Below are 21969 nucleotides of genomic sequence, written 5' to 3' on the forward strand. Positions count from 1 at the left end.
CGAAGGTTAAAATATTATGTTTAATGTAAAAAAAATTCTACTTGGCTTACGTAATGGCTCACATTCAGCAAGGCTTTTAAGTTTGGCAAAATTAAGGATGCAATGTGTGAGAAATTTAAAGAAATATCATTTGTATTAGGCCACAATTTATACATTTTCCCATTAAACTTGACAATAAAATGTACTATTCATGATATCAATATAACAGTAGAGTTGTTCCCCGAACAACAACAACACTGTATACATCACTGTGTTGCAGTAGATATTGTGTTTGCACCTATCTGTAAAAACCACCCGATGCGTTGAGCACAACAAACGCAATGAGTCTAAAAGCAGTAGCTGAATATGCCACGCTGAAAGCGGGCTAAGGCAGGTGCCATGAGAAAAAAAAACATGATATAATATCAAATGTGCTGTATTGCCATTCTTTGTCCAGGTATGTTCCCGATGCGCTGGTTTATATCATACCTTTTCTGACATTGCGGAATTTGGCCTTTACACTAGATTTATGAAGTACATGTAGAGAAGGAAGCTACTGATACATGTCCTGCTCCTGCTACCTGCCAAACCACGCCGACAGCTCATTAATACAGGCTGTCAGGTTTGCGTAAGTGATACTTAAAGCTTTTTCATTATTTAGATGTCAATCAGCACAGAACCCACTAGGCAGCAGGTCAGCGGGTGCCATGGCCACTGACACCAGTCAGACACTTCTCCCATTTACCCATCAAATTACCTGTGATTGCACGAGCGAGGTGATGTTCAGGAACCACACTGAGCATGATATCTGACAGTTTTTTTTTCGTGAAAAGAAAAAACCGTCTGTCAACCATGGGTATTTTTTCTACAAATCATGAGAGTAAACCCCCTTTGTCTTTTATACTTATTCGTTGTTTTTAGATAGCTCAACCCACAAACGCTGTAAGTACTGGTAGAGCAAAGCCTGAACACGGGAGCTGAGGTCAAATCCTTAATGTGCCACTTGGCAGGGCAAACATTTCGGTGATAACAGAAAGGATATGTAAGTGGCTGAAGAGAATTCTCAAGAAAGCAATGCAAACAGCCTTTGGCAATATCGTGGCAGAGCCGGGTGAGATGTTCAGAGCGGATATATACAAACTAACAGCTTGCACAACGACAGATTATTTGCTCTGAGAGGAAAAGGTCTTTGGTGATGCAGTACAGATAACTGCGATATTAAAGCTGTTAAAATGAAACTTCGTTGGTTTGTTAACTTTAACAGAACCTTTAAGTGCTTGAATATATGGAAGTTAAAGACGTTGACGAAGGCAAAGTCGTATCTGGGCATTTATCAGCTACAGCGGGAACCTTTTGATCTCTCATAAGGTTTTTTTTAGCTGTCCTTGGGTGACTGTTTAGTTTTTGAAAAGTAATTGATTGCACTTCCAATTACTAACCCTGCTCAAAATCGTAATTCGTGTGTAGTGAAAATTGTAAGGAATGTATGTTATCGGCTTACGTCAAGTAGAGGAAAAGATGAAATAAATAGACTTATACTGTATTTTTTAGTTTAAAATTTGATAGAATGATCAGTGCGAACTATATATAGAAAATTGGTGATGATAGCAAGGAAATTATATTTATTTGGTCTAAATTTTGTGGCCTTTATCTTTAATCCGACGTCTTCTAGGCGTCTCTAGACTGTTCTGTTTTGTATGTTCATTGTAAATATCAAGTGCTTCATGTTTAATGCTTTGTGGACATATGCGCATGCATATATTCATCATTCCTTTCTCTTTTTTCATGATTCATTGGTCGCAATGGAAATTGACGTATGTACATTCATTCTTGTGTATACATTATCATCGCTGACACGCCGCTGGTAAACAGAAGAGAAATGGGATGAAATATATAACTGTCGAGAGCAGGAAAATGAAGTAGGCTTTGATCTTGTTTGTATGCCATCTCTCCAGTGTATCCATGATGTGATGATTTCGACCTTTCCATTTACTTAGAAATTTACGGAGTATAGGTAACTACGGTATTCGTGTGCTGCCACTCATAAGTTAACATTGAAATTCATTTTTTGTCTTTGTATGAATTCTGCATAGAGTTTCAGTCCACTCCCACTTATTACCTGTAAACGCTCGCCTTGTTCACCTGCCAGAAGCCTCCAGTGTGGCGTTTAGATACGGTCCAGTTCTACCAGCCATTAGATAACCCCGGAATCCCCGGAGGCTAATATGAGTTGAACCTCAATGCACTGAATAAATAGAAGCATGCTTATATTCTGATAGTGTTATTTGAAAGATACCTTGCAGTATGTCGCAATAAAACTGTTTCCCGTTTCTTCCACCAACTCCAAGAGGTGTCACTGTTGGTACCTTGGTACCGTCCTTGGAGGTACCATGACCATTTTTGTTTGTTGCATAAGTATTTATACGTACTTTTCAACACATGCCAATGTTTTATGCACAATACTCATCAACTGTTCATACTCATTATTTTATGAATGCGGGCTGCCAAACGTTATGACAGTGAACGAGTCATTTGTACGTAACCAATTAAATTAATGATGATAGGCTTCCAAGGTATTTTCAGTCCTATGGAAAATCATACTTTAATAGTTATTAATATTCAGGGAAGTATAAATACTTCACATCTCCGTCAGTTAAGCGCAATATCAGTTCACTACAGGTGGTCCGCCAATCAGATACGAGTTTTTCCAATCATTCAAGCCAGGACCTTTAGAGGATTTCCATGGGAATATTATATAATGCCATCTTAGATACCGGAATATCAGATTGAACGTTGTCGGCAAGCTTATTAAGAAGGATTATCTTCAGACCACTTTGAGAATCTTGGCGTGACAACAAATGAAGCAACCTATAGCAGTCAGAACACAGTAGGCCGCGACGACCAAGCATGCATCTTAGACCATCTTAGTGGACGGCATATAATTGCTTATTGCTTGGGCTGTTATCGAGTTCCATTCTATTGTATTAAAAGCTTTTCAGTTCAGGTTCATTAGAAGGAAATATATGAGAAATAGGGGAGTCTCTTGCGTGATATGTGCTTTTCTGGCCGTTTTGAAGCAATGCCGTTGGCATCAATCAGCAAACCAGCGGTACTTTCTATGGCCTAGCATCACGATTACATGGAGAGAGAAAATTAAAGGGAGCTAGAGTTCCTTGCTTAACCTATAATTGAGTTTTCTCCGTGGGCCGAGAGAGCATACATGTAGAAAAGTTGAAACAGCCATTTCGTTTTAACTAAGCTTTGGAAAAACTGTTGTGAACATGTGATTCAGCCCACCTGGACGCGCAATTTACCTGTTTGGTTTGATTAAACAGCATACCGCAGAACACGGCGGAAGTGGCGTGCAATACAACATTAAGGCACAGACAACATATTCGCATGTATCTTTCCTGAGTAGCACAATTATTTTTCTAGTAGGCTACTAGGTCTATGATATATGGAGATAGAATCTGCGATTTGAACAGAGCGTAATCGCCGTTATGACATTATAAGGTCTAATGGTACGAACTCGCCTTCGTCTTGTAGTAGCAGCAGGTACCAGTTATCTCCTATTGCCGCAGAATACAAGATTATAACTCATCTGAGCCCTCACAGTTGTACGCTGGAAAACGTAAGAGGAAAATAACATCGTTTTGAAGGATGGAATCCCATTACAGAATTGGCAAAAAAAGGGAGATCTGTTTGTTGAGATGAGTGAAAGATTGGAAGACTGTAGCTGAGTTGGTATTATCTCATCTATCTGGAAAATAGGGCATGTTTTGAGGACAATTATGCGTATTTACTGCTGTGGGGACAGAGAAATTTAATTAGATAAGGTATTGAGATACACCAGTTCAATCTCACGTCTCGATGTGAGGGCTTCTGGCCAAACCACACAGAAACCAAGAGTTCCGCCCAGTCGCTGTGTGTTTCCCGTTCAGGTCGGGAAAGGGTACAGGATTAATTCACGTCAGCTGGGCGTTCATTTGCAGGTGCTTTAAGAACGCATTTGGTATTTCATCCACTGGGTACAGCAGCGTTGGCAATTGTTGTAAAAAAGTGGAACGGAGAGTTTATTTGGAATCCTCTGGGTAACGTAACAGTTGGTACTCGAGGACTGTTGATATCATTTCCAATACAATCTGCAGGCTTTGCTGGTACTTGGTTGGTGTCAATTGGATGACGGCAATGTTTCTGTCGCCCATGTGCCATGCGGGACATTTTACATTAGCTAATGCATAGCAATCAGCCTGGCAAGTGTAGGTTGTGTTTAATTTCTTGATTGCATACTTATTGTGACGTTCAAAGGTTTAAGACCCATATTGGCATCAGTTCTACGGCGCCGAATAATTACCAAGAACATTACGCTGATATGTTGACAGTGTTGGAACAAAAGGCACCACAAGACCTGGCGTGATGCTATGATACTGAAAACCGCTTCAAAGAAGATGTCTGGAAAAGTATTGGTGAGCGTTTGGATATTTTATAGTGCCCGTCAAGCAATACCATATGCAAAAGTACCATATTATACATTAGTTAAGTAAATGTTATCTACATGTAAAACAAATATTCCTTTGCCGCCACATTTTGAAATTAGTATACTCGAATGTACTAATGTGTACAAATGTACTAATGACAATAAGTTGAAGCCATGTGCTACACCGTATTTGTAGGCGTCATCGTACATATTTGTTATATGAATAATAGAAAATAATACTGGTGGCTGATCAGTGCGATTAGTTGGAACCTGCATATCACGAAAGGACTTCTTTATTTTATAGCTGGGAAGCAGCAAGAAGTGAATGATGGGGCATTGTTGTGTAAGCAGAGAGTTTTAGAACCAGTTTGACGCACTGCACATGCGTGTGAAGGCAGTTGTTTTTGGCGACATTTTAGACTACCCTATTCTTTTCTTTTCAGTGGTAAATGACATGCATAAGTCAACTTCATACTGACGTGTTATGGGATAAATATTGCTCACATCGTGTCAGTTTTCCATCTTTTTTTTTTTTTGTAAATATGAAAAAAAATTCAAGCCAGTCCTTAATTAAGGCACATCTCTTCGCAAAGCGAGTGTTTACCCAACAATGATTGAATTGAATGTGGGAGGACGGTATTAAGAAACACCATGTCATCTATCAGTATCTGTGCTAAGCATAAATATTTCATTGTTATGTATTTTGCCTTACTAGAGTCAATGTTTTGCGGTTTTAAAACACACTGTAATGGCATTTTTTAAACAGATCCTTCAAGTGTTCATGGTTGGTTCTTAATTTGAAGTTGTTTTGTTTTTTGTTTTTTTTTGTTTCTTCGTTTTAGCCTAAATATTATGATTATTAATTTTTATGAGACTGTTAATCAAGAAAATACCTTAAGTGTTCCACTTATCCTTTAGAAAGTAACATATTTGCTCCCCTGATTTTAAAACCTGGGTACTTATGAAAGACTTTCCAATTAACACCTACTTCGCACGCATGTCTCTTAGAACCTACACATTTTATTTATGCCTTTGTGTATTAGTTATTTGAGGTTTGGTTTATTAGCGCTTGCAGTGTTTATGATAGGCAAGTAACCCCTGTAAGAAAATGGGAATAGATTGGAAAAACTTGTCACTTAATGACATCTGTAATGCAAATTGAATTGATAAAGGTCAGATTTCTTGTCGTATCGAATACGAGAGATAGATGGATTTAATCTCTTCATTGTCAATATAGAGCCCATTACTGGGGCGTGACACAAACGTCCATCAATTAGTAAGTAACGTATGTTATAGCTCGTCATATACTCCATCCATATGTTGTGATGGATGCAAATTACAACCATTACCAAGATCCATTCAGCCAATACAGAGATTTGTTTGCCACTGGACTAAATCATTGCAGTCTGTGCTGGCAATGACGGATACTGCTTCTCCCCTCCTACATATGTCAAAAGAAGCCTACATTAAAAGGGCTTGTATTTATTATTAGCTGAGGATTATTATCCATGTAATAACGTTCAATTACTGCCTATACTGGGCCGTGTCAACTTTGTGTCACATTATTAAATTTTGTGCAATTCATCAGTCAGGTAGCCTCCTGATAATACTCCGTAAGCTCACAAACCACACATTGGTTTTATAGGCAATACGAGTCGGATGTCAAGATCTGAATCTATGGGAAACCAATTCATCCAGGTATCGAGCAGTTTAAGTTGGCATTATGAAAACAGACAACCAATGCAGGTTTCAACGCTGACAACGTTTTAGGGAATCCCCATTTCCGTAATTTGGGTTAAGATGATATAGTGTGTAACATGCTTGCTTTGTTAATCTCAAAATTTACACTACTCTCGTAGTTTTGAAGGACTGCAATGTTCTGCCATATATTATGTGTAAATAGAAATGAGTGATTGTTAAAAACCACGATTACCAGTGCATAAATAACGATTCAAAGAAACACCTTTATAAGCATTGCGGGAATATTTACCCGGGCATCCAGTGACTATGAAACTGTACGCAAAATGTAGTTTCTAAATAAATGCTTCTGGAAACAAGAATTATCAGGCAATAATAATAAAATAGTGTGAGGTAATGGCTGAGCTGACAGTAGCACGTTCTCATGGATTCGGATTAAAAGATAAGCACGTCAAGATCGATGGAATGTTTTTATCGTTTTGAGAGGATGGGTATGATTAGTGCCTTACAGTTATGTAGCTACTGTATAACCTGTTTGCTTCATTTGCAGACATATCTTTCTTGCAGAGGTGAAACTGCGTCTTGAAAAGATGGTTCAAGCGCTTTGAATTGAAGTACCCAGTGTTTTGGTCCATTATGTTTCAGCTTTTGCCTTCCCAACCCACCATGCGTACACACTGATCACGACACGTGTAGGGAAATGTGAAAGTGAGAAAGCCGTTAAATGTCGGTTCTGAAGCTCTACAGAGCTCTCTCTTCTGTCCATACAGACACTGGCATCTCAGTCCAAGTAATTCTGTGCACTCTTTCATTAGTTATAGAGCTTTATTTATATGAATATCGCTATCTTTAGTCCAGTCGCATGCAACCCGGGAACAAATTACTTCAATTATCCATCTATTGTGATTAAAACCAAAGGAAATTAAGCATATATTGATCGTGCGTTACTAGGAGTTAATCTAGATGAAACGATAGTGGTTATGCATGCGTTGTTGTTGGGCAGTCAGCTTCTCTTATTGATATCACGTAAATCGACTGCTCTTCAGTTCACTTTGGTGCAGCAAATATGTTGTATACTTTTTAACTTCTAGAGAGACAAACATAAGTATGTGCGGACTGCATCGAAATCCCCACTGTTGTTGGTGTGGGAGTCTAGAGTTGTGTTAGGTGAGATAAGAGGAAACAATCCCGTCTTCACAACCAATTGATATCGGTAAACGCCACACTGCACGTGCTTCGTTTGCTTATATTACGTTCGGCAACGATGGTCCTATAGGGAGTGTAGTGGATCCCTTTACCAATTAATGACAAAACACAATTTTCTACATATCCATACACACATTTACGCACGAGCACTCACATGCTCGCACGTTTAGCCGAGGAATAGATCTGACTATGTTTTATCCTTAAGGTAATTGTTTTACCTGAAGTAATCTGAGTTAATTGAATTGGTATACTATATGTATATATATCCACCGTCCGAAGCTTGCGTTTTAAGAAACGCTGATTTAACTGAAATTAGCGAGGCACTGAGTAGTCAAACATTCAAATGCGAAAAATATCTCAACCAAACAATATCAAGTATATACTTATGCCTTTTTCTATTTCACCTGAACATTTCTTCTAATTTTCACGGCGGACGGCCTTAAGTTATACTCATCAGTAGAGAGTCACTTGATGCCTTGGCAACTTTTCTGTACTTTGAATAATTTAAGTACTAGATTAATTTATTGTTAATTAATTTATTTATTGATCAAAAACCAATATATAACACAGACAGTGGCTTTATAGATTAATCAATTAGTTAATTGGTAAATGCATTAGTTAATTAATACATTAATTTTTCATTAATCCATAATTAAGCAGTTGATAAATAGCACATATTTGCCAGTTTGGCTATCTTGGTTTCTTTGTAAACTTCGCATAATCTTATTTTGACTTCTGGAACAGCAATTTTCCCAGAATTTCAAGAATGATATGATGTATCCGTACGTTAACTGCCACTTTGGCGATGCCTCAAGTCAATTTGTGTAATAACTTTCGTCAACGTAGATCATATCTAGGCGGCTTGCCTGAGCTGCTCTGAATGGTATACACGACTCTATGTTTAAGCAAAACATTTGTAGTTTGACTTATGTAATAACGTCACGACCCTCTGTTTGCAGGCCGTGTGCGTGATTTCAAGAAGGGTCTTCCTCTGTCCCTTTTCTGTCTCGCAGGGCTATCGGAACGCATTCTGCCACACAAGTCACGGCCGTGCCCTCGATCATGCCGCTGTGTGATCTCATTACGGGATGAAATGCGTCTATTAGTCCGTTGATTAACAAGATGTGTACAACATTCTTGCAAGGTTGTGTCCCAGGAGCTTTTTTTAATCTACTAATCATTAAATTAGTCGATGTTGTCTTCATACGGGGTACTGGCGACATCCAAGTCCTGGTTTGGTATTGGCATTCTCACGACGGCCGCAGCTGTAGCTTCTCCCGTTTTGTTTAATCGCCCGTTCGATCGCGCGCGTTCCCCCTGGAATACTTCTCTTCAAACAGGGACTCGTTTGATCACCAGTTAGCTAAATTCAGTCTCTTTGTTTCGTGAGAGAAGTCTTCTTGAATACTGTTGGAAAGTGTGGACAAGGCAGAAAAAATGGGCCGTTAGAGCATTTCTTTCAACAGAACATGATAACGGGAGGTGTTACGGGCGCTGGCGGGGGAGCAAGGAACCCCTGGCAACAGGTGATCCAGATGGGCTTGCAAAAGGTAGGGACCGATAGGGCCTTCCTTTCTTCACTGTGACTGTCTTGCCTCATAAATCCAATAAACCAAATGATGTAGAATGTAAATGTGACAGCTGAAATATTCGAAAACGCACAAATCAAGAAGGTACATGAGCGTGGCGTAGGTCAAGGTTGAGTACGGTAGGTTCAAATCATGACGCGGGATGCTATTGGATATCAATGAATTAATACATAATTAACTTCGTGAAGAGTTGCGTTAATTTGTCTGTTTGAAATAACTCAGAATTCACTTCCGGTACTGGGAAAATATGGTCAACCAAGGAACTAGATTCCTATCTACTTTATTGGTTAAACTGATAACGTATTCCGTACACGAAGGACTGTGAACCAAGCCATCGTGCATTGTAAGCATAGAATTTAACAAGCATTAGATAAGATAAACTGTGACTTGATGCAGTAGTTCACAATAAACTTAATTACGACAGCTAAGATTAGCCATCGTATAGGCTAAATGTCCTTTCTGCATGTAAAACCTATTTGCAAAGGCAGCAAAAGATGTTTTTTAACACTGGTCGCTGTGTTTAGCAGAAATCAAGAATGTATTACCATAATTTACATTCTTGCAGAAATGTATGTGGGGATGCCTATGAAATCTTTCGAGATGTCCCGAAGTATCGCCACGTAGCACGTAATAAAGTGAAATAATTTGAATTTAAAAGATTATTACTCTGTATATGAGAACTTAAACAGAAAGAACATTTACAGGCATACCAGATAGGGATGTGTGTGTTTGTGTGTGTGTGTGTGTGTGTGTGAGAGAGAGAGAAGAGAGAGAGAAGAGAGAGATGACATTAATTTGACGGTTACTCAATCGCATACCGTGTATATGTACAAGTTGATTAAGTCAGACCCAATCTGATCCAGAATCTTCTCATTCAGCCACATTTGTACCAGAGAGGACAGAAGCAATTACTCCATAGTTCGTGTGCTTGCTGGATAATGACACTGTTTAATCGTCTTTCACTTTATGAATACGGTTTAATAAGTGCGAACTTTAACAACTTTAGCACGTGTCTCTTCTTTCACCGAGGGGTCGATGTAAAGAATATGTTTTCCGGGTGTTTCGATAATATCAGATTTACATTGTTTATCGATTTATTATCCTTGTGTGTGTCATAGGACTGGAATCACGTCTCCCTTTGTGAATTGGTAAGAACCTTGGATTGTGGTTGTATAGATGTCAAATTGGACGGCAGTTGTTTCGTAAGGTATTCTTCAATACGAAATCAAGGTAAATTGAGTGATGCCGTCACGGTTAGCTTAGTGTGATGACAACCAGAAACATTTGAAAAAGTATTACAGTAAAGGATGCTGCTTTTAACAGGTAAAATGTGATAATGTGTCCAAGAGGCTTATGGGGTCTATAAAGATCATGGCCAAAGAAAGTTGCTTTGTAACTAACCGCACCGTTCCCTTTGCCACCACCTTCACCACTGTCACTTCCATTCGTCCCAAATACATCCTCTGAAATAGGAATAATTTTAAGCGAAGGAATCATTTTTCAATGACACAAGTTTCGTTAAAAAATAATCAATTTCACACCCCTTATAATGAGCTGTAAAACGGCTGTAATACATGCGCTCACACATGCCAGTTGTTCATGACGTATACTAGTACACATTGTGACGGACGACAGGGGCATATTGCCGTCCACTATTAATTGCTGTCTGGCTTAAATCAATTCTTGGATCCATCATCAACGGGCCTAAGATGAAAAGTCTACAAAAAAAAAATCACTTTGTGACTAAGAACGAAATAACAATACAACATCATATGTGGGTTTTGTTCTGTGCTTATTAACATCGACCGACAGTTTTCATCACCATTCTCTCTCTCTCACTGCATGTTGACCAAATAATGAGAGTAACGGAATCCACAGTTTGTGGTGTTACCATTTCAGTCCATCACTTAAATCGACTCATAGACTTTCTTCATATGTTTTACATCAGTTCTAATGATTCACTGCGTTTTCTTCGACAAACAAAGAGCGCGGAGTGTCTTCGATCTTTGTACTAATGCCCGCTTCTGAATCCTCGAAATTAGATAGAAGCTACTGAAACGCCTACTATCGATTAAGTCTATAGTAAAAGAAGTTGAACGACGTGTTGATGTTGTCTTGAACGCTTCATGTGAACCAAAGATGGCAAAATCGAACCGTAAGTGCATTGTCCTAATTCCTCTTGGCTACTTTGTGTATTTTACGAGGAAAGCTAAGTCTGCCAGACGAATGGGAAAAGACAGATTAAAATCAAACTTTGTAAACGCCCTCTAAAACACTTGTGCGACGTGTCGACAAAACTTAAACCTGCTTCGTTTCTGTCTGTACAAAATATTCAAAGGCTTTCAAAGAAGAAAATTTTACTTCCATACCAAGATATTCTTAGAATGGTTATGAAACAAAAGTGTTGCCATATCCAAAGTTAGAAGCTTAAAACTTTCAGTGAAGTTGACATTAAGTACTATGATATGTACTCATATTGGGCGTGTGGTCATAGGCAGCATTGAGAGACCAATACTAAGCTAGCAGTGCTATTAATTTTTTAAAACTTAAAACCTGATTTCTGTAAATGAAAGTTTTGAAGCTGTGGATCTGGGAGTGCTGATTGGTCATAAGAACCCTTCCGTTTGTACTTTTTAAGTGCACGCGCTCACAAACAATTAGCAAGGCACTGCTTGATTTTAAAATTTCTTGTTCAGAAATATCTTTAAGTGGCTATTATATAAATAATATCATTAAAGAATGTTGAATGCTAAGAATCTTAAAACACATAAGTTACGCAAAGTAAGCAGAAAAGATGTGGTCGCAAACGCGGGACTTATGGAGGTGCAAGTGGACGGTCTTATCTTTCACGGCCGTGTGAAATACACCTCGGGAGAATTATTTTGATGCTAGAATGGCGTTTGGATATAGTATTCACGATATACCTTTGGGGACCACAGAAACACTTTTCTGGGGGAAACAGACCAATGCAAAACCCATTTCAGATCTATGATTATAATGTGTTATTTGAGGAGAAGAGGGTATTCTTTAGCTATACTCTGCCTTGAGTGCATACACTCATGGGTAATGACTTTACTTGTGAACAGTGCAGATTCCCTGAACGTCTCACTTAAAAGTTCTGTCCTCCAATTCAATGTCACTAAAAAACAGTGATTATAAACAAAGTGTGTGTAAACATCTGTTCGGCGAGGCTTTAGCGTTTTTGTATTAGTTATGGAGCAATCTGCCATTGATTACCTTCCCTGGTGTCTCATGGACATGATTTGGTGAATCATTGCTCAGTATCAGAGGAGCAGCAACAATACAATTAGTGCTTTTAGAACGTGTAAAATGATACTATTATCACCATTTGATTACTTCAACTTCGAGTTCTATTCATTGATTCTGTTATCAAATCATTGTATTAATCGACCGGTGCCGCCATGGCTGACACCTTGAGGGTCAGCGTTTCCAGCCTAGAGCAGACAGCAGGTTATAGTAGAACGCTCGGCGCTGCATTGCGATAGAGGTGATGTGCTGGTGCATTCCACTGCATCCTGCGATGAACATTAGACAAAAACTTTGCATAGACCTTTGCCTCTACCTCCAGACTTTAAGACAAACATTCGATTTAATCTGACTGTATTTGTTGCATGTTTTGGTTTAAAACGACCGTGTCCAGATGTGGTTACTGAAATATTTTTTTTTCTGCAGGTCAAACATAAAGATCGCTATGTTGCTACCGCCCGAAATCACGTTAATGTGCAAAGTCAATAGAAACAAGAATCTTCATTGAAACGTTTCTGTTTTGATAAAATTATATTCAATAGGGCTTTTTCTCCAAAATTCAAAACACTCATATATTATGGCCTTTTTGAATTTTTGGCAGGTACAAAACGTTCTCGTACTCGCATAAGCTTATCCGTGTACAATGTGTGCAAAGGCCAAAATATAAAAAGGTTCAATAAACAAAATTTTACGATTGTATGGTTTTATGATTATATGCTAAGGGGAGTACGGAGGGACACCTTAAGTCAAGGTTACAGATACAACTGACTGCTGAAACACTCATTCCTTCAAACCCCTGGCGACTCGAAATTGTCCCGGCGGCATTGATCGAGAATCGGTGGAATGGTCCTGGATTTTGTCCTAGGAGAATAGTCCAGGAGTGTGTGGTGTTTGTTGGGGGGGGGGGGGGGGGTCATATCTTTCTTTGTTAATACTTAATACTTATTATAATAGTTACCCAGAATCTGGTTACATAAAAAAGATAGCATTGCCTAAAAAAGAAACTAACCCCTTGTGATTGTTCTTACATGTTCACAGCATAAAGTAAAAGTATGAAGTCGCTTTAAACATTAATGGATCTATGAAATTAGATATCTGGTTACAAGTGTGACGTGTACAGAGGTTGGCAGCTGACAGTGGTCAGAAACCAGTGAATATGACAGTTTATAATCCCTGGTGACCACAGTAATTGGTGAAAACGGACGCTGGTATTGGCAGCCCTGCCCCAGGGTAAGGGCTCCAATCGGAAATGAGTCGTATTTCATTAGCCAGCTTTTGCCCTTAATCAAATATACCAGGGACCTTTCGAGTACCAATGTTTTCACAGCTAACATGCAGTTTTTAAATTCACCAGTGTAAAAAGGCGACTTCGTGTTTATTCAAAATCGTTTTATGTAATCAATTCAGAGACCACAGAATAGAGATGTGAAAACAGGTCCACATCACTGTGGTGTAACAATCGCACACTGCTTACATTGAACTAGCACCCTAATGTCAATATTTGGAACAATAAGTTAATCATAAAGTGCAATGTTCCAAGGCGCACAAGCTTGGTGTGGGTATCCTTTTCCACGTCATCGCACCTGAATTCCCGCACACAAAACATTGCTGTGCAGAATTGTGCCGATTGTTATTGCAGTGCTGTACCCGTCGAATGGGCGCAAACGCTGAGCACCCTCAAAGGCTGAATGAAACTAAATAAAACGGGTCTCCCGATAGAAGTTATTATTGAAAGGAACAATACTTTTCTGCCCTATGTTTGGGGGGCCGTAGGGACCCAGACAAGCTCCAAGTTTTCGTGGTTACAGCTCGGCTGACACTGCCAGCCTGTGTACTTAATAAGTGAGGTCCAGGTGATAAAGGGTGCCTCGCGCTGCAACTTCACTGTACCATGTAGCGTTCGAGTGGCACACTATTTCTGTACCCAGATTGCAATTGATCGAAGTTAGGCATGAACAGTGAACGTCAATGTTAGTGTCCAAGATGTGATTATAACGGTATGGCAGGAGTAGCAGTCGCCGTAGATACCTATGGGCACGAGAACCATGTCTCCAAAGCTTTTGGCAACAACTCCAAGCAGGGGCGTTACAACAACGGCAAGATCCCGCCCTGGGCCAACCCCCGCGCTCTTACTGTCGATATCCAGTTTGCAAAACTCGAGGTAGGCCTTGTATTTCACATTTCTTGGACGGGGTTCGAAAGATTCCTCCATGAATCAAGTTGCGTATATAGTTTGCGTGAGATCCAATTTTTTTTCGCTTTGAAATCATAATGTTGAAAGGCAATAGAGTTTAAGAACTGCCGGAAATGAATAAATTTCATACCTCTGCATGGACGAATTAATAATGATTGATAAACAAGCACGAGAACTGATTGGATTGCCACTGATATATTTATTTCATATTCATGTTATATTTATGTTCACCAATATATTCATTCCCACATCTTTAGTATAAAATTGTTAAAATCCTGAAGTAAAAAATATTGACTAGCACCCACTGGTGCCGAGTGTTTGCGACATTGATCGGGTTAATAAAAACTGCTGTAGTTGAGGCCGGAAAGAAGGCTTGCGGGTCTTTTGCAAAGTTAGACATTTCAATAAAAGTTCCCTGTGAATATCTGTTACAAGTCAACATTTTCATTTTGTATTATGTAACCATTACGCTTCAGTGTTTTAGTTATCTTAGCGGTCAGTGATATTTGTGTCGGTGATATTTGCTGTATGTATAAATAGGTACGGATATAGTATGAAGTCTTTACGGCTAACAGCCATACGGGAAACATAAAAAAAAAACTGGAGGTAAAGAGTATAAGATATGTTGATTGGGCTATTTTGAAAATTATGAGGCTGGAAAAGCTGACTCGGGTCACTGTGTTCCTGCATAGTTTTGAATAGTTTTGAACATTTGTCCATTCGGCAATAGTTAACAAGTTTGCGAGAAATTTCTGTTAGTTCCATTGTTCTAATTTTAAGACTTGCTTACAAAATGTTATCAGTTATCCACCTTCTTTTGAGTCTTTTTACTTAGAAATCTACAAGGTTTTATTTGTGCTGGAAATACAGAGTTCCCAATGCCTTGGGGAACAGTGGCAGACCCAACACAATCTTATTATAACCAAATGATAAGATTCCAGATAGCTAGTTACGTGTTTTGCAGAGCTAGAATATAGAAAGACTTTGGGCACGGCAACCTGAATAGCTTATGCAGACCATCAGTATTCACGTTGGGCTCTCGCAGGCCGTGTAGTAGTGCCCGTTAACGTGCATACGTATGTTTTTACCTGCATTGGCCGTCTTGTACTTAAAATCGCTTTCAGCTGCTACAGCTGTCCGAAACGCCTTAATTGAGGCAGTGGGTTATAGGTGGTAATGAGCTGCTAGCGTTTCCAGTGCTGACGTAGTTGTTGTCCATCGGCACCCAGAGGAAAAAGTGTGTTGGATGGCGTGGTCAAACAGCTTGCATGCAACCATTACCTTTTTTGGCACAGCCACACTTTATGTGCTTCTTAAAAGTCTGGAAAGTAAACTCTTTGAGTGTTTGAGCTTCGAGATCTCGGGATCATTCCCGGTTGGATAGAGGAGTTCTGTCCATGGGGAGAGAGGGTCCGGAGGGGGCAGGTGGTTGACTCACCTTTCAACGTGTTGATCACTGCAGTACCTGCTTCAGAAACAGGTGTTTCATATTAGAGCTGACTAAAAGGCCTGATCGAGGCACAAGTGACATTTGAATCTATTTGGCCAGAAGATAAGGCTAAGAAAAAATCCCCTTGACTATAAGAGAAAGGAAAGAGTAAAAGGTCAATTTTTTCTCTTTGGAAACAAATGATAACGATGATCATGCATGTTTTCTGCTGGTGAACTGCTGAATTCGTCGCACGCTATTAATCAAAGTAGATATCGTGTAGATATTAGTAAAGGCGTTTTTTTCAGAGACAACGCTGATGGTTTTTGTTACGACTATTGTTGACATAGAGTACTCTAGGAATGTCTCGTATTGCCCCAAGATTTTTGAACGTTTGTATAAACCTAAATATACTCAGTTCTGACGCAACGCCTGTATTAGACGTCATAAATAAGTTCTGTTTAAAACGGTTTTCACACTGGAAGTTAAAGTAAAAGTAAAACTGGATTTCACAAAAATGCAGTAGACAAATGAGTAAAAACAGAGACAACAAATTATATAGATATACAAGAATAAGTTTACATAATGTATATAAATATATCGAGGAGTTTGCTATTCCAAGATTTCCTAGCAAATCGTACAGGAATAATAGGAGGAACTTTCACTGAAAAATAGTATAGCCTATAGGCCTTTAAGAATAACGTATAGTATACATGTAGTTGTCTCATGTGTTGTGTTTAATTAATACGTCCTCAGGCGCTTTATAATAAACAGATTTGTTTGCATTCTCTGTTCTGATTTCTAGTGGTTTGAGCTAGCAGGACATTCACTGACCATTAATAAAAGTCGTTTCACGAGATTGACCGCACGAGTGTGCCTCGGGAGGTCAGATCAAATGCCCATGCTGACGCAATGACTCACTTTATCTCCAGAACAGGTACGCGTGCTCACTCACCGGAATGGCAACACGGCGAGATACTGATTGCTGCGTACGGAGAGTGAAGTCAAACACTGCAAAGTGAAGGGGTTCACGTATTAAGATCCACTCTTTCAGCCCAAGAAGGTTTTAATGAGTGCCATTGAATAAACCACTTCCTGTAGCTTTCAAGTGGGCAGTTTTAACTCCGTAAACGTTGGTGTCAGATTTGCATCAAGGTAATGGTTCTAATCGTAGGCACAATTAGCCGATATTGAACGTCTAGTTGGTGGATCATTCAATGAATGGATGTGGTCGGAAGCTTGGGTAGTTGGTCATCTGAAAAGTTTATTTACATTCATGGAGGGAATTCGGCTCATTTGAAATTTGTTGGGGGTTTGAAAAACTTTGTTGGTGCAAAATGAAGTAATTTTATTTCAAAAAGTAAAAAAGCGGTTACGCTTCACCATATGCAACTTTTCTGATATAGATCTGAAATAACAGACTGGCCACGAAAAGCACCTGTCGATTTCCGTGGCGTTAACGCTATATTTGTTATTTGCGTTTGAGATTGTCCCTAAGTAATATTTCCTGTGTCCACACATCCCGCAAAATTTCGCATCTTTCCAAATCCAGACCTTAAAAAATGATATGGACAGGAGGACATGGTGGTCTTAACGTTACGGGAAACATTAAGAGCTAAATTATCTAATTAGACATGGTATAAACCATCGCACCCAAGTGCAGTGAAGAGACGGCCAAAGGTTTGTGGGTACAGAGAATTGTTATTATTATTATCAATATTATTGATTAATTTTTTTTTTTTTTTTGGGGGGGGGGGAGGGAGGGAGTCGATTCGGCGGGATGCCCCGTATACACTGTAGGACACCTTTAATGGTACACGGTGAGTGATATTAAGGCTATGCAGGGTACAACTCCTGAAGGTATTATTAAACATCTTTTCTATTCCTGTATGAAATGCTGCAGCCAAACAAAATCTGCAGATAGAGCCTGGAGTTGACTGTTTTGTTTACCTCCGGACGCAATGTGCCTCACACTGTTTTGGATATTAGTTTTCGCATTATCTCTGCGAAACTTTCATTAAATGGTTAGTACCGAATTTGCTACTGATATCGGCAATAGACTAAAATATCTTTTGTGCTAATAAGGAGACAGTTAACCCTATATTTGCAGCAGATTTTACTGTTAAAAAGAGTGCTATTTCAGGTAAATCCCACTGCGACAATCGCTTTCCGCCTTTTCTTTTGTCGTGAGACAGCTCAAGTCCACAACCACAACAAACACAATGATAAGGCAAATAACATTCCTGGGAGGGAAATTGCTTTTGTATTTGTTCTGTCTCTGATTTTTTCATTGATTACCTTGTGCGCATTTGAAGAATGGGGCTTTTGTACCATTTCTGCGTGCTTATTTAGCCCAATAGATGGCCTCAGAGTAGGGGCCTACGGAGGATCTTTTGCGACATTGGAAATTTTGGTTCCTTATTCTGTCGACTTTAGCAATAACACGATTTGTTCTAAAGGGTCTGTTTGTAAAGGATGACTTTTAGTTTACTTCGTTTTCTGCTTGTAAAAGATGAAAATTCAAACGGAAAACAACAACAGAAGAGCGTCACAGGCATCCAAAGCCAAGCAAGACACTTCACAGGCTCAGAATGTAAGTTAGAAAAAAAACTAGTGCCTGTCTCAAGTACAACAGACTGGTTTTACTTAAATGAGGCGTGGGTGCGTTTTATATCAGCTAGCGTTTTATATCAAGTAGCTCGGGACAGTCGGTAATTTTGATCGTTTTCAACAGTTCGCATGAGGAAAGTTTTGTGGTATTTTGAGATGAAAGACGCTGATGGAATCATTCCGTTGATAAATTACGTCAAAATCGTCCGTCGTGCTGTATGACTTGCTCTGTATGCCGTTTGTTTTGCTTTAATGTATTAAATTTAGGAGGGAATACTTTACTTATATTAAAAAAATCAAAAATAGATAAATAAATAAATAAATCAGACTTCTTCCTGATATTTGAATGACTGATTGCACTTGTTTTGTTTGTATTATTTAATGTCTAATTATATATAATTTACTATTTATTCATTGAAAATACTTTTCCATCATTTTGATTATCTCTCACATATTATAGGCCTCCATGCATAATTTCAAATTTTGATTTTTGTTGAAATTAAATTTGATGTTAGAATCTTTGAAACGTAGCATATTTGAGATTTTCTATGCAAAGGATATGCGCTTTATATATCTTGAAACGTCTGTTACAGCAATAAAAAAGTAGTCAAATGGTACTGTATAAGATATGTTCAGCCTAGGGTTTGATCAGATTTGTTATTGTAGTTAAATACTGGAGCCTGAACTTCCCTTGTTCCGTTCTTTTAAAGTTTAGAAAGTACACCTTTTTTCTTGCCTTAAGTACAAACTTTCGTTGGCTCCTTTCATTTGGCGGAACATTTCCTGTTTTTGATAGAAATCATCACACGCCTGTTATTATTTAATGAAGTTGGTATTAATATTGATTTTCAAGCTTCTCATCTGAAAAGAAATATGTATACATTCCGCGTGACGCGTTATTTTCTTTGACGTTTAGAAAAAGGCAGTGTTTGGATACGACTGAATGCATATTTTCACCCGTTTCCAGCATTTCAACTGTTATGTTCACGCTATTAATTCCACATAATGAAACATGGGGATTTGTACACTACCCGTCTTGGTCAAACTGAGATTAATGGAAGCCTCACTGATTCACAAGTACCTTCTAAGTTTATGGTATAATACATCACTTGAATATGGTTATTTATTATTTACTTAAGTTGAAAGTTTGTATGTGCTTTTATGTTACATTTTACTAAAGGTGCTCAAAAAGATTGTGACACGCCATTAGGCCACGCTGAAAGGCGAAGTTTTCCTCTGTTGAATTTGAAAGGGTGCAGCAAAGGGCCATTTATTTTAAGTCCACTCTTTGTTGGCAAGTAGTCTAGCTTTTAGATATTCTTCAAATGAAAATTCAGTTGAAGAAAAGACTTAATCAGTTGTGGAATGATGGTCAAGTAGAATCATTTATAACTTGCTCGCACCGCGACTGCGTTCTTAAAATGCATAGTTCACCAGTGCAGTAAGAGGGGTTGTATCTGAAAATGCCCGCCACTGCCTCAAGACAGGTTTCCACGGCAGAATCGGTGAGTTGATGGCTCTGGGGGTCTCGTGTTGTCGTACTCAGGTCACAGGGCGGACAGAACTCTTCACCTGCCCGTCACCTTGTTAGGGGGCAGGGCTGAAAATAGATCATTAACAATCTGAGATTAATGTTGCTAAGGGGCATGATATTCTAGAATTGGCATTTTGAGAGAAAGTAAATGTACTTAATATATCCTTAGGACTAGTAATGACAGTAAAATTGATTACTAGGGATGCATTGCAATATTAAGTAGAGTTCCTCATTGATTTGTGGCAGGAATGCTTACTTTAAGTTTGCCCACCAGGTGGTGCTGGGGTGCGTGTAGCTCATGGATTTCCATGAGCGGGTGGGAGCATGGATATGTATGGTCAGCGCTAAAGTAATGACGTGTATTATCTTTATTCACTTATGTGTTTCTCTGTTTAGTGCATGTACTTTACAAATAGGCTTCTTCGAAAATTGATTTTTAAATTGATTTGTAACTTAAATGTTACAAACATTTTAAAATCTGATTGGGATTTCCCCATGGTTTTTGTCTTTTAGTGCTGCACCGATAATATGATTTCCGCCGGTGTAGTTAATAATTATAATTGTTTTGTGGAGAAAAAAATATGTTGAAATTTAAATGACTCATTATCTATCTTTTCCGCAGGATATTTTAGCAACAGCAAATTTTTACTGAATAATTTATTAAATGATCTCAAATTGCAGTGATGAATTATGTCGAATCAGAGTGAAAAGTCTTTTTAGTTTCCAAGTTGTATTTCAATTTGCCTGAAGTTTCTTTACCTATCCTCAAAGGATTTTCTTTCAAAGTAATTCGACAAACAGTGGGAAGTGAAACATTCATATATATTTCCCTATAATCATCCTAGAAAAAATAAGTGGAAAATAATCTCCTTTATGCCTGAGTTAAGTGTGTGTTTGTATTGATTTTTCTTTAATATTACACATAATCAAGGCCCACTGTGTACTAATAGTACACCAGCTGATTATACAATTGCCTGCGCCGTGTCCCAGAGGGCCAACGCTCCTGCTAATCTTAACAATTCTATCCGCCGGTACGGGGAGAAAACACGATTATTTAAACTTTTACAAAAAGTGCAACGTACAGTAATCCATCACCAATAGTTGCAAAGTGGGAAAACTTTGGTGGATTGGGCAGATAAAAGATGTTCTGATCAATTCGTTTACGTTCCCTGTGGAGGTTCATTTCATTTGTCATGACACTGGAGAAGTCAATTTCCTGCGGTGATAGCAAGTTAATCAGTCCCTGGAGCCCGCCAGAGCTGGAGAGGGACTGCTCTTCTTGAAAATAAAAAGTAAAAGAAGAAGTGCTCCAAGAAAAAAAGCCTGGATGGTACTGACCTTTAAAGAAGGTGACGGGAGCTCAACCTGATTAATTAAATTCTTTGAAAGAATATTTAGTCTTAAAGTGATTACAAGTTGGCATGGCAACATGACTGTATCTGCCTGTTGCTCTTACCTGGTTTCCCCAGCAGGTTCCCTTGGTAAAAATACCGTCTCCCTCAGCCAGCGGTGAGCAGCAGCACAGTTTACGGTTGGCTAAGTCTCTGGCAGCTGCCAACTTTCCTAGGAAACACATACAATAACAAACCAGGTAGATGTGCCGTAGCTCCACTGCTTGCTGGGCTAAGGGATCATTTCTTGGTATATTCAGACTGCTTTTTCAAGCACATGCGGGTAGATGGTGGCTATTTGAGGCTGGTAATTGTTGTCAGCGGTGAAATTGGATCTTTGACTAATATACTGCCTTGGCTTAGAACTGAGCTTGGGACCATTGTCTGTGCCATAATAAGTTGGATAACAAGGACATTCGGGAAGTGGTTTTGCAGGCTGCTACTACCCTAAGCTTCTTCAATGGTGCATCAGACACATGTAGAGCAGGAGCATTGGTTCATTAGTGGTAGACCAGCTAAACAAATATATCTACATTTATACTTGTGATTTATATTGAGTGTTTTAGGAATGCTGTTGGCCTTGAGAGTCTCAGTC

The 21969-nt window shown here is 38.9% G+C and overlaps 1 protein-coding gene and 1 long non-coding RNA gene across 14 annotated transcripts in view; one reads left to right on the top strand and one right to left on the bottom strand.

Annotated features, from left to right (window-relative positions):
- The window catches only part of LOC106155694 (inactive dipeptidyl peptidase 10), a 100374-nt gene that overhangs the window by 55684 nt on the left and 22721 nt on the right, over positions 1 to 21969 (top strand). Inside the window, exon 1 of one of the 13 annotated variants that reach the window (XM_087004319.1) lies at positions 2667 to 4445. The exons of 8 other annotated variants lie outside the window; for them this stretch is intronic. In XM_087004319.1, the coding sequence (XP_086860445.1) occupies positions 4401 to 4445 (45 nt within the window). In that variant the 5' untranslated portion in view covers positions 2667 to 4400. Of the gene's footprint in view, positions 1 to 2666; positions 4446 to 8714; positions 8911 to 13883; positions 14378 to 18248; positions 18433 to 19793; positions 19955 to 21969 lie in introns of those variants that run through there. 4 more of the 13 variants (XM_024077655.2, XM_013530642.3, XM_013530645.3 and 1 more) reach the window with 4 other exon arrangements.
- Positions 19548 to 21965, bottom strand: LOC147763767 (uncharacterized). The gene is made up of 2 exons (XR_015332812.1): positions 21440 to 21965; positions 19548 to 20049 (listed from the first exon to the last, which is right to left on the bottom strand). It is a non-coding gene; the product is annotated as an uncharacterized LOC147763767 (long non-coding RNA).

This window comes from Lingula anatina, chromosome 2, assembly GCF_051362555.1.
Source record: "Lingula anatina isolate TDL-2025a chromosome 2, LinAna3.0, whole genome shotgun sequence".
In the NCBI taxonomy this organism is placed as follows: Eukaryota; Metazoa; Brachiopoda; class Lingulata; order Lingulida; family Lingulidae; genus Lingula; species Lingula anatina.